The sequence below is a fragment of the Nematolebias whitei genome, chromosome 1, assembly GCF_014905685.2.
Source record: "Nematolebias whitei isolate Nwh7 chromosome 1, NemWhi1, whole genome shotgun sequence".
Lineage (NCBI taxonomy): Eukaryota > Metazoa > Chordata > Actinopteri > Cyprinodontiformes > Rivulidae > Nematolebias > Nematolebias whitei.
This window is the reverse complement of record NC_056498.1, coordinates 28,067,598-28,085,507: the sequence shown is the minus strand read 5'-3', so window position 1 is coordinate 28,085,507 and position 17,910 is coordinate 28,067,598. Positions and strand designations below refer to the sequence as shown.

The window sequence follows — 17,910 nt, the reverse complement described above, 5'->3', positions numbered from 1 at the left end:
TTATTAGCTCCTGAGCTAGCGTCATATTTATTAGCTCCTGAGCTAGCATCATATTAGCTCCTGAGCTAGCTCTGGAGGCAATGCTATTATCTCCAGAGCTAACGCCATAAATATATTAGCTCCCGGGCTAGCGTCATATAGCTATATTAGCTCTGGAGGTAATGCTATTAGCTCTTGTGCTAACATCATAAATGTTAATGTCAATTTTATTTATATAGCACATTTAAAAACAAGAATGTGAACAAGTGCTTCACAAACAGGAAATCTAGCAATAAAATTATGAAAGATCAAACATTATAAACCACAAGTATAATAGGCTAAGAACAAACTAAAACAAGAAAATAGCACACCAAAAAGATTCAGTTGAAACTCAAACCAAACTTGAATTAAAAGCCATTGTAAAAAAAGTGACATTTTAGGCGTATTTTAAAAAGCTGGACAGACTCCGCAGAATAAATATCAATGTGCAGGGAGTTCCAGAGTCTGGGGGCTGCCACAGCAAAAGCCCGATCCCCTCTATGCTTTAATTTAGCCCTCGGCTGCACTAAAAGCATCTGAAAGGAGGATCTCACTGCTCTGTTTGGGTTGTAAAAGTGTAAAAGATCCATTAAATAACTGGGTGCCATGCCATTTAAAACTTTAATAGTCAGTAAAAGAATCTTAAAATCAATACGAAAAGGAACAGTGTAAATCATCCAAAACGGGAGTGATGTGGTCATGTCTTCTGGTTCCTGTTAAAAGATATAGCAGCATTCTGAACTAACTGCAGGCAATGGAGAGACAATTGTTCCAAACCGATATGAGTTGCAATAATCCAGTCTGGTGGTGATGAAGGCTTAAGAGTTTTGAGGTCTTTAAGAGGAATGTAAGATTTTGCTTAGGCTATTAGACACAACTGATAAAAACTGGGTTTGACTTTTTGGTTACATATTAGTTCCGGAGCTAAGGCCATATATTAGCTCCTATCCATCAAATAAATTAACTCCCAAGCTAGCATAATTTAAAGTAGCTCCTAAGCTAACGTCATATTAACTCTGTAAGTATACCGTATATGGCTGGAGCTAACGTCATATATATCTAGCTCTGGAGATAAAGCTATTATCTTTGGAGCTAATATGAGCATGCTAATATGTTAGCTTTGTAGCTAACGTTAAAGCTAAGTAATTTTTCCATTTTTCTCTGGCAACGTGCTTTGGTTCATATTTAAGGGCCGATCATCGGATAATGTCCAAAATTAACGTTGACTATGAATGCACCAGAGCAGCCCGTCTATGTAATTTACCCAGAATGCATTGCAGCATAAATAAAATTAATACATCCGTGTGTTTTTTATTTTTATTATAAAAACTAAACGGCCTACAATATTTTCATTGTCTCATTGTTTTATCAAATAAGTGAACCTTTAAAAATGATATTTTTTTAAGGTCAATTATTGAGCTCTGTGGAATTTTAGCTCCAGTCACGGTTGGGTGACAGAAAAGAAGAGATGACCAGTTTTGATGAACTCAAAGCTGACAGTCAAGAAGATGAACTGATGTGTGGCTGACAGTCTGTGAAAGAGTTTTACACAACACCTTTGGGCGGTAGCTTTCTGCTGGGAAAAAAAAAAAAGGTTGACGCTAAAAACGGAGTACACGTGTGGTATTAGTAGATCAGATTATCTGGCATATGTCAGATTAAAAAAACAATAGAAACCCTTGTGAAGGCAGGAAAAATATAAATAGCAAGGGAGAAGAACAAACAGTAAAAAGCACACCTACCAGGTCGTTTGTTTTACCGGTAAATGTCCTTTAAAGGTTAACCTGTTGGAACATTTACAGACTCTTACAGAGCTCTAATTGTTAGGCAGGAGTACTTGTAAGGGTAAGAGGAAAAGAAAAAAATCTCTTGGAGTTTATCGCCTGGAGTGCGCTCAGTCTCACAGTTAAACTCTGCCCCACTCAACAACCTCGGGTCTAACCTGCGACCTCTGACCTCAGACGTGAAACTTGACCCGCTGGGCGATTAGCAGACAGAGACCGAGCCATCCGTTTATGGTTGCGTGACACTTCTTGGGCCTGCGGTTTCTCACTCCTCACACTCTCTGACGTGGAGGATGATGAATAAGAGAAGAAAAAGCCTGTGAGGATGATGGATCGCGATGCCAACGCTGAGCAGTGACATCTCAAGGAAGGGGTGGAGGGTCGGTTAGACTGTTTTTAATAACGCGGCGCTCGACTGATGCAAGATAACTCAACTCGCCTTGAGATCTCATGGGTTTATCAGGCAAACTTTGATTCTTAACCTGCCACAAACAATAAGGATTCCAAAGCAATGAGTCTGGAAGGTGCACAGGTACATTCCTTTAAAGCTTTCAGTTTATTTATTTCATTTCACGCGCAGTAGGTTGCCGTATTGTTGCACACGCATGCTACGAGAGGTTATTGCACATTCTTTTCAAGGGTAAAGCTTTGTCCTGTCTTATTTAGCTTAAAGGACTCCTGTCTATTAACTCGGTTGTCCTACGCGCATGAAGGGAGATGAAAATGCACGGTAATATTTTCACATTGGAACAAGGTCACGCCATTCATTTCAGACAAAACAAACTGTCAAATAGGACCAAGTTATTTTAGAGCTAATGAGTAAGACAGCCACTCTGTACTGTGGAAAAAATCAGTCAACTTTTAAAGTAATTTTTTCCTCTATTTATGAAAATACATACAAGTGTATAAAATATTGTGTATATCTGATATATCATAGGCTTTCCTTCATGTTAGATCAAAAACTGCTAATATTTAGTAGAATTTTAATGGCCATTTTGTATTATCTGCATCTAATTCGATAGAAGTTAAGCATTTTTTCCGGCCCTTCTACTGCATCACTGCTCACTCCCACTCATGAGACCAACTTGTTAAAAGTCTCTCTTGTCAAAGGTTATGGTGTTGAAGTAAACTAAATAACAATTACTGAAGAAGGTATTTTATGGGATAAAGCTCCATACTATTACAATATGACTTTTTGGTAATATCGCCCCTCCCTACTTGATATACAAAAACAGACCATACATTTACATTTATTATATAAAATAACCTGGGGAAAAATGAGTGCCAACTTCCTGCAACCCTGAGTGGGATTTAGAGAAATGGAAAAAAACATAGAATATATAAAAATATATAAAAAAAATGTAATTTAAATCCCTCCCCACTACCATTAGACTCCACCGATGGTTGATATTTTTGTTGAATCATCCCGACCCGGTCACACCAACATGTACGTGACTAAAACATTTCTCATGTGGACCAGACCTCAACATACCTCAGATAGGAGAGTGGTTTACTTAGGAGTTAGGTTATCGGTACGTATTATAAACTTTTAAATGATGCACTGTCCATTTTCTATTGAGCTATCTCCTTGAATAACAAGCAAAGTATTCTAAAAAAGTAAAGAAAGCCAGCTACGTGTGTGTAACCCTACTAGCATTGCCATGCCATAGACGACTAAGAATCTTAACCAGCATTTTTTACATTGTATTTTTGTTACGTGTATAATACACATTGTATTAGCAAAATATAATGTGGTATATTGACAATTAGCTGCCCTATTTTCTAAAGATTGGCATTGGCCATAGAAAATTGGAAAAACTGTGTTATGATAACTGGATTTTTCCTCTTAGGACAACAATTCACTGTGGTGTATTTTGTGTGAATGGCCTCTACCCTTCAGTCTCCATCAGTAGACTAGTACAAGAAAACCTGGAAGGTGCAATGATAGAGAATCAATAGGGTGATGACCTCATCTGGTGCTTCTAGAGTCAAGGATCTCTGATTAGAGGTGCACGGATCCCCCAGGATCTTGCTGCAGAAGTGGCCTTAATAGGATGTGATGTTTTTGGCCCCGGGGCTACGCACTTTACCACGCACTGTGAAGGCGTTGCCAGGGAACTGCACTGGTATGCCAGCCGTGAAGCCTTCAGCTGGCTCCTTGCAGGTAGCAGCTGCTGTTTTTGATCGAAGTCTGCCTGTGCGTTGGGAGTGTGTGCTCTCCATAAATGGTCAATGATTCAAAGGCTTGAACCTGGCCACTCAGTGCTATGTAATGTAGGGATGTGACTCATGAGAAGCCAGTAAAGCAAACCCAGTAAAATGGTAGGAGCTGGTTTGTCTTGATGTTCATGAAGCCCTAACATTGTCTCCACAACTCTGCCTTTTCATTGTGGACTGATAGCAACGCAAAGCACTGATACTGTAATCAACAGCAGATGTCTGCGGTGGGAAAACTGTTGACACATTTGTCGTGAGTCATCCTGTAACGGGCGCATGCAGTCAGCTCCACACCGGACATGCATGAAAACGATCGTATTTCACAACAGCTGACGTCAGGAAGTCTCAGGAATGAGGTCCGACACTGCCAAGAATGTCCCATTGTTCTGAGCGCTGTAGTATGTCTGAACTTGTGCTGTGCACCCGGCTCTCAAGAGTCTACAACCAAAGACACGAGTTTGATTTAAGGATGAAACCTCAGATTGTCTGACAAAAAGGGAGGGTTGGATGACTAAGGGTTTCTTAATCTCCATGCCAGCTTCCTGTTAAAGGTGCAATTACGCTATTGTCGACTTTGGCTTTTAGGCAAACGCAGTAAATCTGACACAAGTGATCCGTCCGTTGTATCTGTTGTATAAACAGTACTTTGTGAGTCCAACATTGGAACCTTTACCTTGAATAAACAGTGTATTCACCTAAACACACCAACTGAGAGTTAAAAAAAAACCACACTTCCTGTTATACACAAGTCACAAAACTGAAGTTTTAGTTCTTTTGTTTGCGTCTGCCACTCTTTATTGCCTGCCGCCTCTTTTTGTGCATCTGTTAGCAAAATATCCCATGAACCAGTGGGCAGATTATAATAACTATCTCAAATCTGTCATTGAGGACCCTTTCCAAAGATAGGTACAAATGGGAAAATTTGGCGAGAGGATCTTTCTTTTCTTCGCCTGGATGAGTGTTTTGGCGCTGGCCTTGGCTCTTGCTCCCCCAGTTGCTAAGCTCCTTTGTTTGTGTGTTGCTCTGCCTTTGGATTTTGACGGTGTGTGTCTCGGGTTACATGTGGGAACGAGGAGTAGCGTTAGCCGAGTGCTTCTTTTGTCCCCTGAGTTGTGACTCCACTCTCTAATAAATGTGGGAGCTTGAAACCCACTCGGTGTAATCCCATACTTAGTTTAATTCTAAACTCAACCTTAACGTTAAATCAGATTACTTCGTTACGCTGGGATGTTGTTGATGCTGATTTGTAGCACGGAGCTTTTAAAGTTACGGCAGATGCACACACTTTGATCTGATTAGTACCTACTGACGTATCAAGATTGCCAAAATGATTCAATTATTTTAGATTTATAATTATTGTTTCAGTAAAACATGCTTAGAAGAAAGGGTGGAAAAAAAATAATGGGGAAACGCATGCAATCGGTTTTGTTTGTTGTGAGAAATGTATGTGTCCTGAGCTGACCCTTTATTAGACGCGCACACACACATCTACAATTACATGCAGCTAATAGAATTTCCTGTTTCTCTGCCTACAGAACGTAACCAGATCTGCACTCAGGAGTAGGACTGGACCTCTCAGCACCTGTGCTTTTGTAGCGCTGCCATGTCTGTTTAGTAAATGCTGCCGCTGGTGTTAATGGGTCTGCATGAACAACTGCTGCTCCACTGGTTTTAGACGTGGAGGCTGCGCTGTCCGTCCAACGACTTGTTGACGCTTGTAACGTGCAAAATAAATTAAGAGCTACAATAATTGACACCGATTTCAGCTGTGGGCTGATCTTGAGTTCTCTTGTGCAAAGTTAGACTGGTTGCAGTTTTTGTAGTTTGATTCCAATTTTTTATGTTTTTTTTTTTTTTTATACGCCAATCGAAAGATGTATGTATTATGGTATAGTGTCTCTCCGTACTTCCATACGTACATGAACTTTCTCTTGTCCGGGCCATAACTTCTGATCCGCTCAAGATAATTGAATGAAATTTGACACACATCACTAGACAGCATCTCACATAATCTTTTCATCACCGCAGTGCTGAGGTCACAGTACAAGTATTACAAGATCTTTGTCCAGGCCATTCAACTTTTGGCTGATTTGGAATTCTCAGAATAAGATATGACATCATGCAGATTTTCTTTTTCAAAGTTCTTTATTGTCATTCGCATCACATGTGGTACATAAGGTGGAGCGCAATTGTGTACTCAAGGTCCCAGTTACACCCAAAAATAGCTAAAGTATAAAAAAGAAACCGTCTAAGATATACGCTAAACAATTATAGTACGGTGTATTGAACATGAGTCTGTGGTGAGCAGTTATATTGTCTAACATCAGAAGAAGAAAAGCCACCATAGCCAGTCGGTAGGGATGCATACACTATGTATTTGTACACTGTAGAAGCAGAACATGGACTCAATGATACTAGAATACTAGCATGAATTCCACTAGTTTTTTTTTTAAACTCAAAGGGTCCATTGTACAGCTCTTAATTTTTTTTATGTACAAAATAAAAAAATTAGGACTACAGTAGTCCCTTGTTTATCACGGGGGAGCCGTATCCTGAAGCCTCGCGATAAGGGAAAAACCACGAAGTAGGAATAGTAATACAAGTAGTAAGTAGTAGTTTTTTTTAGTGTGTGTGTGTATATATAATGGGTTTTTTTCCCCACACTCTTGCAATATTCTAAATAATGTTTCTAAACTCTAAACCATAGGCATTGCAACCATTATATGTGAAGGGGACAAGTCCCCCCCACATTAAAAAAAAAGTTCATTTGGACCCCCCCCCCCCCACACACACACACACACACACACACACTTTTACTATAAAACATTAGTTCAGGCAGCACAGTTTCTCTTTCTTTGTGAACAAATCCATTCCACTTGATTAATAGGAGAATACTCAAGCTACTAAAACTCCACTCCAGGTTTTCCAGGTTACCTCCACCTCTACACACAGAGCAGAAACTGTGCAGGCAGCAGCTGCTGAGACTCCTGCTTCGGCAGAAAACGCGCACAGGTGCAGGAGATGGAGACACCTCTGTGTTGCTCACTCGTCAGTTTAGCGAGCTTAGTCTGGGCAGTTGTTGACCGGGGGGGTTGATCATAAACATATATTCATGTTAGGAGGATGCTTGAGAGCAGCGCTATGTCTGTAGCATCTTAGCTTAGTAGTAACTGTGACGCTGTAATACGCTGCAGGTGTAAGAGACGCTGTGTGTTCAGGTGCATTAAAGTTGAAATTTCTTTAAAACCCCACACCTTATTGTCCTCAAGCTTCGTGAGAAACATCCTTTAGATGAGGAGTGTTGAACACAAGTAAAGTCTAGTGGTGATGTTTTTTATTTCTCTATAAACACAAGTAGTGCAGATCTGACGCTCTGTATTAAAGTGTGCTCAAGTTAAAATGTCTCTAAAACCCACGGCTGAATTTACACAAACTTGGTGAGAAACATGTTTTAAATGTGTGGAATTAAAGGAAATCTAGGTGAAATGTTGCCTTTTTTTTTTACATTAGTGTACACTTATTTTGCGTGCACGCGCGCGCACACACCTGCACACATCATTGTGTCCCCCCTACATTGCGGATGCTTCTGACGCCCTTGCTCTAAACGCTCTAATAGAGCACAGCATGTCATGATTTCAGCTCTCTGCCTCCAGCTGCACTCTGTCACCGCTCTCGGCCACGCCCACTTCTCCGCTGCAGAGCAGCGATATGACACGCTGCATGAGGAAGATTCTCCTGCAGCCGTGGGCTGTACACAGTTGCAGCAGGTGCTAAATAATTTAAAATAATTTATTTTAAATAAAAATCCCATGCCGATCGTGCGCCTCATCCATCAATCAGCCAATTGTGTGTCATGGCCAATGTTACTTTGAAAAACCGCGATAGAACGAGTCCGTGAAAAATGAACCGCGAAGTAGCGAGGGACTACTGCAACTGATTCTTGTAAAATTCACTTGATGAGTTCAGTTTCGGCAGAGTAAATTTTTCTTGAAATATGATCGAGCTAAATTTGAAAACACTAAATATTTCATCTGTTATTGTTTTTTAGACACGTAAGCTGCAGTGAAAGTATACGACTGATGTGCAAAGAAAGACATACTAAACATTAGGTGATTCACTGATTGCATTTTTGAGGCCGATCCCAATTTCAACTTTTTTTTTTTTCAATTTTATTCTGTTTCTTTAAAAAAATTCACAGCATGTATTTTTTTTCTTTAATTCAAAATTTTACCGTGTTACATTATTCTACATTATTCAAGTATTTTAGATGTTTTTCCCAAACAATACCAGGCAACGGGACTTCTTTTTGTAATTGTAAATGTACAGTTAAAATAATCAAAACTTTTTTTTTGACCCAATTTATTAAAAAATTAAAAAGAAGAATTTTTGGCTAAGCTCATTAACTTGTTGAAACAAATATTCCATTCATCTTTGAAGTGATGTTCAGTCTAATTGGTATAAAGTTATTTCTAGGGCTTAATTTGTTAACTGATCGATGCCGGACAGCAAATAGTGGGAGGGCTAGCTGGAGGGGGGAGGGGATCCGTGGCTCCTCCCCCAGAAATTTTTGAATAAAGTAAATGCGATTTCCTGCATTATGGTGCATTTTAATGGGTTGTTAAACATCTCCATTTACGTACATTTGTAAACACTTGAGCTTAAAGTTGTTTTAAGACGACAGCAATCCACTTTGGTCTTTGCCTCGATCAGCAGCTAGCTTGTCAATCTGGTTAGAATTAAACAATTTTTCCAAACTGGGATTGTTCATAGAACTATCTGCAACAGGTAAGATATTAATGATTCATATCCTCTCCGTAGAACCCCACTTCGAATGTTCCGAAGCACCGCTTTCTCAAATCTCTTTCTCTGAACTTGTTTTTCACTGTACTTTGTAACTTCGTGGAAGGTTTTGCACTTTTTAATCTTCACATTTAATGCTAAGAGTTAAAAAGTAACTCTTTGTACAGTTTTTTTTTAATAAACTTTATTCAAATGAACTCTCTTTACCTGCCCTCTGCATTAATTTCCTCTTCATCAGCACACATAGCACTACACAACAGCACTTTCTTTGCCCAAAAGCACTTTGGCAGCCCTCCCTCTGCTGGTCCTCTGCACTCTCCTCGACTCCCAGTCGTATTTATCCATCACGTCCACCGCAGCTAACACGTACAGTTCCATTAGAATTCCCCGGCAACGCCAGCTCAAGCTGCGAGTTGAAAAGTTCAAATGTAAAACAGAGGCTCGAACTTCAAGGGAGGATCGGCCATAAAACGCAGCAAGCTGCGGATTACACGAGAACACAAAGCTGTGTTTTCTGAACTGTCTGCGCTTGAAAAGACTCCTTAAGAGGAACCAGAGTGACTGTTTTACTCATGCTCATCATCCTTTTTTCATAATCTCACCTGTCAGACTCAAAGAAAATATAGTGTTTTTAATAACTTAATGAAAAATACACGGTCTCTCTCTTTTTGTCCTCAGGTCCGAACGCTGTTTGTCAGCGGCCTACCTCTGGACATCAAACCCCGGGAGCTGTATCTCCTCTTCAGACCATTTAAGGTATGTTTGTATGTTTTGAGCTGATGGACTGCAAGCTATTTTTAGCCACTTTCTTCCCAGCAGACAATGAGACCTCCATTAATGGTGATGAAATAAACGGCAATGGAAACTCTGCCGGGCGGTTCAAGGGTCTGTGCTCCCGAAGCCGAGGTCCAATCACAGCTTCAGCTTGTTTCTCCTGGAAATAAAATGAAATAAAAAGCGAGAAAATGCATTTTCTGCAAGTGCTGCAAGACCTTGCTGAAATTAGTTAAAGAATGAATTTGTAACTTTGCTATTGACGTTAAAAAACAAGCAGAGCAGAACCAAAAATCCACAAAACAGGATGTGAAAGCTAAATGACAAGGTTAGAAAGATTGTAGCTAAAAGCTAAAATTAGCAAAACAGTATCTATGGGCTAATATTTGTATAAGCAAAGTTATAAAATAAATAAACAGAACAGTAGCAAAGATCTAAAATAAGCAATATTAGCCAAACTAAATTACACTTAGAACAACTGTATTTAACCGCTAATAATAGCAAAACGGTATGCGAAAGCTAAAATTAGCAAAAGCAAAGCTAAAAGCTAAGGTTTGAAAGATTGGAGCCAAAAATTAGTAAAAATAATATGTACAAGCTAAATTAGCTAAACCGAAGCTGATAGGGAAATAACGGTGTCAAAAAATCTGAAATAAGCAAAACTCTAGCTAAGAGAAAATTAGTGCAATTGTAGATAGAAGTTTAATATTTGAAAAACAGTAGCTAATAATAGCACAACTAGCTAAAATTACTATTACAAAAACTGTAGTTAAAAGGTAAAATGAGCAAAAAAAGTGACTGAAAGAAAAATAAGCCCAGGTTTAGATTAATGTTAAAATTAGCACAAAGGTAGCAAAAAATAAATTTTGTCCAATCATAAATAAAATATCATAAAAGCGGTAGCTAAAAGCTATATTTAGTAGAACATATAGGTAAAAGCTAAACTAGCTAAACGTTAAAAAGAGCATAAGGAGATAAAACTAGAGAAAGTATGATGACATGGACTTTAGAGAACAATACTATCTCATTGTTTAACAAAGTATAATTCAAAAAGTATATAAAAGTTACAAATACTAGAAATCACAGCAGGCTTTTTCTGATCGAGCCGAACGTTTCTACGTTCAAACGGTTAAAATACCCCAAAGTTTGTGGAAGCTGTTTGACTGCAAACTGGAGAAACGTGTCATATGAATGCTGAATTGGCAAACGTCTCAACTTCTGGCTTCTCAAAAAACAAAGATATATAAACTCCACTTTTGCTCTGAGATTTCTACCCTAGCTGAACGAACGTGGATGTTTGCGAGCTTCCTTGGCTCGCCACCAGAGAATAATGCACCCTAATGGCAGAAGAGCAGCGCTGTTCAAGTGAATAATGAATAATTTGCAAAGCATGTTGTTCGTCTCTTAGACAACACTCAGTGCTCCAAGTAAATGGTTCTTATCATGACTGTGGAAATGCAGTAACTCTTGATTAATCGGCTAAAACGCGACTCTACAGTCCATTTGGTCCACGTAAGAGCTCTATGAACCACGATAACAACCTAATTTAGTCTTTGTACCAAACTTACCGCAGGGAGTACACACTTTTTGGCTGTAAACATGCTTTCTAACATCTTGTTTCTTTTAAACTCAGGGCTATGAAGGATCCTTGATAAAACTGACCTCTAAACAGGTATGTGACATGTCACAAACAATGCAATCGAAACTAGCACGAACACACAGCCTGCTGCCTTGCGTGCCAAAGTTTTAAACAACGATCCTGCACTGTTAGTGCTCAAAAGTATGTGTTGGGGATGACTCTCGGCTACTACCACACCAGATTTCAGCACAGTATTTGTAAGCCATAGCTTTTTTGGTATAAGTTTGATTAGCTGTGGTGGCCATCTTGATCTAAATTGATTCCACAAGTTAATTAGTTGTTGAGGTACATCCAGTGCTTATTTTGTAATAGTTTTTATTAAAAGCTGTGCGGACAACACAGACACGGGTACAAAACGCACACCTGCTTTTACGACTTGGTGGTATTGGTGTTTTGACGGTGAGGGATTGGGCCCCTTTCTGTCAGGAAGTAGCTTTTAACAGGGGGAATGAAGGTTTCCTGGAGGGAGGGGAAACATACTGCACCAACTTGCCTTTGGCAATGGGATAGAGCGCTTGTAGTCGCTGTCAGCTCTGGTGGGACGTGAGAGGATGTGCAAGGACAAGAATTTTAAGGTGTCAAAGCAAAGCGTTTTGACAAGAGTTTGGATTTTTGCTTCCAGTGGAGCTGGACTGAACATGAAGTCTATCCAGAGCTAGGCACTTGTGTCTGTATTCTTATTAAACATGGTACACTGTTCCATGAAGACATTGCAAGGTGTAGGGCTTCTATCAATGTAGATTTATTGTTCTCAGGAATAAACCTTTAAACTAAAGTTGTATTTTTTTTGCAGCATTAAGACTAGATCCAGCTAAAAAAAAAAAAAGATAAAATAATCACCCTTTTAAGCTTTGTTCTAACAAAAATGCTGTTTTACCTAAATAATTATTAAATGGTCATTTTCTCTCTATACGTTTATTGCGCTAAATTGTCGTTCCAGTTGAAAAGCTTTCATAACCTTCACACAGTATCTCAAAGTTTAGACTGTAAGGCCTCAGACACCTTCCTGTACATAATAAATTGTTAAAATGGCTTCGTACAGGTGGGAAGAAACTCCTGTAAAACATTACAACTTCCATGTTGCACCAGTAGGTGGTGATAACTTGGAGAGTATTGACTTTTGAAGTACAAAAGAAGAATATTTTGAAAAAAATGGGCAGCCTAGTTGATTTTGAATAGAGGTTTTGTCAAATACTGATCAATAGTAGCTCATTGGTCGTGAAATCAGTCACAGAGTGCGGAGCTAGAAAAAAGACCACAAGTCTTAGGCTAGGCTAATGGCTAGCCAAACGAGGGCCTACTTTATACTGTTATTTTAGGCTTATAACTCAACAATGTCATACTGGAGTGAAAGAACGCTACATCGACAAATATTAAACCATGACACTGTCACTGTTTTCTCAACCAAACTATTGTTGGTATTTATACGGTCTAGTAACTCAAGTGTTGTCTCATCTCCATCTTCTACCGCTTATCTGTAGTCTGGTTGCAGAGGCAACAAGTCCAGAAGAGAAACCCAGCCATCCCCCTCCAGAGATCCCAATGTGTTACCAGGCTAGAGATCCCTCCAACGAGTTCTGGGTCTGCCCCGGGGTCACATCCCCGTGGGACATGCCTGGAAAACTTCCAAAGAGAGATGTCCAGGACGTATCCTAATCAGATGCCTTAACCATCTCAATTGACTCCTTTTGATCTGATAGAGCAGCAGCTCTACTCTGAGTTCCCCTCGATAACGGAGCTCCTCACCCTATCTCTAAGGCTCATTTCAACCGATTGTATCCAGGATCTCATTCATTCGGGTCATGATCTATAAACCTCATAACCGTAGGTGAGGGTTGGAACGTAGACAGGCCAAGTAAATGTAGAGCTTTCTCCACCAAATGTTTCATTCAGCATAAAACTGAACAATGATGTTGTGCGGAAGTGTAGAGGTTTATTATTAGCTAATTTAGCATTCTTTTGCACTGATTTGTTGTTTTTTGAGAGTTCTTTTTAAACCTGAAAAAATACGATAAACAAAACATAGCCTCAAAAATGACCATTGAGACTTTGCAATTTTCCAACTAACAGTACCCACTGACACAATCAAACGGTATCAAAGGAAAAATAATTTAATAATAATTTAACAATAATTAATTGTCAAATTTTAGAAGAAATGTTGATTTGTTTGGAGTGTAGTACATATTTTGACCACCTGATGGCAGTATAAGACTGTTTGAACCAAAGGATGGATAGTTGAGCAGCGTGTCTCTTTAAGAATTATGGGAGGGAGGGCCCTTGACGTGACATGGGCTGACATTGTGACATGGCAGATGCTCGGTGATTTGAGCTCTTTAGCATAGCATTTTTCACACAAAGCTTAATTAAAATATCAGTAAATAAGTTCTCAGCTTCTTTTTGCAAAGAAAAACAACTTTTAACACGAAGGCACGGGTTTTAACCGTGAATTTTGGAGCTCGACAAGGTGGAGGTTTATTCCCGAGGTCGGCCTGTTAGCTTAGATTGTAGCTTAGCTTTTCAGCTTAGGTGCTTTTAATGATCCAAAAACACAATTTTGGACAGTTAAAACAGATTTTAAAGAGAAAAGATTAAGGAAGGGGTCAGTGGAGAGCACCAGAGTTGAGCCGTGTCTTCAGTAGAAAGAGAGAGACACGAAGAAACGATAAAGCCGGTAAATGAAAATGAGGTCGATAATTTTCACTCAACATGCGATTAATTGATTTATTGTTTATTGCGACAGACCTAAAGACACCCAATCTTTAATTGCTCCCCGGGTTCTTAATAGCTGCCCACTACTCCACCTGGACGTATCCCAGGTATGATTGGTTAAATGCAAACAACTAATTTCGTCATTGTATGGGAACATACAATGATAACATATAACATATATATATATATATATATATATATATATAGCATCTAAGTGCTATATATATATATATATATATATATATATATATTTATATATATATATATATATATATATATATCACTTAGACTTATACCCTTATTCGTCCAACTCTGAGCCCTTGAGCAAGGTCCTTAACTCCACCATCTGCTCCTTGGTTGTCCTAGATAGCAGCTCTCTGCTCCACACAGAGGGCTGTGGTAGCTCGGCAGTCTGTGGTTGTGTCAGGAAGGGCATCCGGTGTGAAAATAATTCCCAAGTCTTTGTGTGAGTTAGTTTGCTGTGGCGACCCCTGAAGAAGGGAGCAGCCAAAAGAAGAAAAAAAAAATCAAAGAAAAAATAAGAAGAGCTGCAGTTTTTTTGGGGGGAAAGACTCTTTAGCCAAGTGAATCAGGTTCTTCTGTGTATGTCGTCAATGTGGACACTATCGCCACCTAGTGGTGCCGTATGCTTATTTCAGCTTCTTTTTTTTTCAATTCAAAAATACTTTATTAATGCCAGAGGGAAATTAATTGTTGTAACTCGTTATCCTCATTTCATTAAGAGATGTTATAGATACTGATGGCTGTAGACAGGAAGGATCTGTTGTAAAGGTCCATCCCACAGTGGATCCTAAGAAACTGGCTGCAGATGCCGTCCGATTCGTCCACCCAGACTCGGCTTGCCTCTCAGTTCCCCCGGGCTGTAGGACCGTCCAAATGCTGGGCTGAACTCCTCCCAGAGCGATGGCCGCTCCTCCCAGCAGTCTGCCGAACTCCTCGTCTCTGGGGACAGCCAAGATGCAGAGGGAAGATCCTGTCCTTCCGCTGTCGTGAGCCGTGTTTCCTGCTAGTTCCAGGATCTCAGTGGTCAGGCACTCGAGCACAGCTGGCAGGTAGATGAGAATGCATCCACAGAACATTCTTTTCAACTCATTTGAGATTTGGGGCTGTAGTTGAGATATTATTTGAGCTTTTGAGATGTTAATCAGCTGCTATTGGTTGTAGAAAACTGCCTTGTTGCCATGGTTACATATCATAACAAATGTCCAAAACTAAAAAAGTTTCAGTAAAAATCCTTCCAGCTGCTCAGCATCCGATACCAGAGGAGACAATCGTCCAAAAAATGTGATTTACATAGAGAAAAAGAGGAATTAAAGTTTCTAAAAGCAAAATCTCAGAATGAAAGTAACAGAGCTGCTCCAACATGCATCCACCTTGAGCGGCGCAATCCTAGAACGTAGAATGAATAGAGCTTATATTTTTAATAAACTGAGACGGTGCGTGTATAATGTAGTCTAGACAGGGTCTTTTTAGAACCATTCTTTGGCAATGATGTGGGCAAAGAAAAAGAAATATCTGTCTCCAAACGAGCCCTTGAACCAGCTCGGCTGAAAGGCGGCATCTGTTAGCCCCTCCTCAATAAATGTCATCTTCAACATGACAAATGTCGGCTAATGCATGTGCTCAGTCAGGAGTCGCAGAGTGACTGTCCAGGAGCGCTCGTGCTTTTGTTGTTGCTTCTCCTGACTGTCAATGACAACGGCCACATAAATCAATCGATTGCCACCCCCACACCCCGTCCCCCCACAAACACCGGTCAGAGAACTCTCAGCCATCGCCATATATAGCAGCAGCCAGATCTTAGACTCTTTTCTATTTATATTCCCATTACTCCCCCCTACGTGATGTCTTCACTTTCTTTCTTTTATGTGTTTCTCCTTGTCTTCCCCTTCCTCTATTCAAAATTCCCACAACCCCCAACTCCATCATGAACCCGTGGGAGCAACATGTAGACGTCCCATCAAAACACGCGCTACATTTTTTATTTTCTTACGCTGTATTTTTTTGGTTCGTACGTGCAGGCAGATTTATGACAGCCGCGCCTTCAGCCGTTCGTTTTGCTTCCTCACCCGCTCCATTGTTATGGCAGGTATCGGCTCCACAGTCTTGTAAACAGAATATAAAACGAAGGCCAGTAAAAGAAAAAAAAAAAAAGACGTGAAGAAAAAATACTGCGCTGACAAGCCTGTCCGAGGGTCCTAAAAACCTTCTTCTTCTTCTTCCTCTCAGCGTTTATTTGTTTGTTCTTCACTCTAACCTTTCTTATGTAAATAGACAAAGTTTACGCTTGAGTGTTTGCTTGTCTGCCCCGTTAGCAAAATATCTCGGGAATTATTCACCGGATAAAGAGCTACAACTTGTTGGCTTTCAGAGTCAAATTGATTCAAGATGGCCGCCACTGCAAAGCGATCTCAACTAACGCAACGATGTCGACGTTATAGCTTTTGTGCTAACATTAGGTGTGGTAGTAGCTGAGGATGATCCTCAACTTTTCCTCTGAGCGGTAACTGATTGTCTGAGATCTGTGCTTAAAGCTTTGCCGTTACCTGTTGGAATCAACTTTGCCTGTCTGTTAGCAAAATATCTTGTGAACCACAGAACAGATTTCAATGAACCTTTCAGGGAGTAATTACTGACTATACACTCAGCCCTCTGTGAATAGCAAGTGGCCATCAGGGTACTGGCTAACAACATTAAGTCAGGTTATCTGGACGGTTTCTTTTTTTGTTGAGATGTTTTGTCCACCATCCAAAGGACTTCATCAGTCTGAGGAGCCACAATAAACTCAATCCCACAAGCAGCAAACTCATAGTGGGCCAACCAGTTTGATGGTGAAAAGATGGTTTCTGGGACCCGCCCTCTCCCCCATCGACTCCTCTGAGGCAGCCATAGCCAAAGTGGTTCAAAACATCAAAGTTCATGCGCAATAATCCAGGTAATCCAACAAAGTTCAGTCAGGTCATCTGCACGGTTTCTTTCTGGTCATCTTCCCAGAAATCATCGTATCACCAGCAAACTGGTTGGTCCACTATGTGAGTGTGCTGCTTGTGAGACTGAGTTTTTTGTGGCTCCTCGGACTGATGAAGTCCTTTGGATGAAGGATGAAACGTCTCAACAAAAAAAGAAACCATCCAGAAAACCTGACTTAATATTGCTTGATTTTTTTACCAGGATTATTGAGCATGAACTTTGATGTGAACAGCTAGTTTTGAATGTCAACAACAAACTGGTTGACCCACTTTGAGAAGGTGCTATTTATGAAACTGAGCTTATTGCAGCTCCTCAGACTGACGAAGTCCTTTGGATTAAAGACACAACATTTCAACAATTTATTTATTTTTTTTTACTTTTTTGCATCCGTCCAGAGGACCTGACTTAACTTTGTTAGATACTGGCTATAAAATTACACCCGATTACTTTTGGATTCAACCAGTTCAAGATGGCTGACGCAGCCAACCAACAACCAACCAGCCAACGTTGTTTGTCTGTTAGCAAAATATCTCATGAATCAGAGCACAGATTTTAATAAAACTCTCAGGAAGTAATCACTGGATGGTCGTCTACAACCAGTTAGCTTTTGGAGTCAACCCAGTTCAAGATGGCTGCCACAGCTAATCGATCTTAGCCCACACAGACATGGCTGTACCTCGGTGAATTTTCCAGATACGGAGCTAAAGTTTGGGGTGGTAGTAGCTGAGAGTAATTCACAACACATGCTCCAAGTGCTGACGGATCATGCGATCACTTCGTAACGTTGGAGGATTTGTTTAAAACTGGCCTAAAATGCTGCAGGTGACGTGCATTTCTTCAACGTACTGTATGTGTCTTTTCCTTATCCCGTTCGTTTTTTTTCTCGACTATGTTTATCCTTGTCCAGCCCCCCCCCCCCCCCCCCCCCCCCTCCCCACCCTTTCATCGCCCTGCTTGCTTCTACTGCTCCTATAATGT

The 17,910-nt window shown here is 40.1% G+C and overlaps 1 protein-coding gene across 1 annotated transcript in view; it reads left to right on the top strand.

Annotated features, from left to right (window-relative positions):
* The window catches only part of LOC119409176 (RNA-binding protein with multiple splicing), a 61,384-nt gene that overhangs the window by 11,756 nt on the left and 31,718 nt on the right, over window positions 1-17,910 (top strand). The window contains exons 2-3 of the mRNA XM_037676040.1: window positions 9,498-9,575; window positions 11,227-11,265. Coding sequence (XP_037531968.1) covers window positions 9,498-9,575; window positions 11,227-11,265 — 117 coding nt within the window. The remainder of the gene's footprint in view (window positions 1-9,497; window positions 9,576-11,226; window positions 11,266-17,910) is intronic.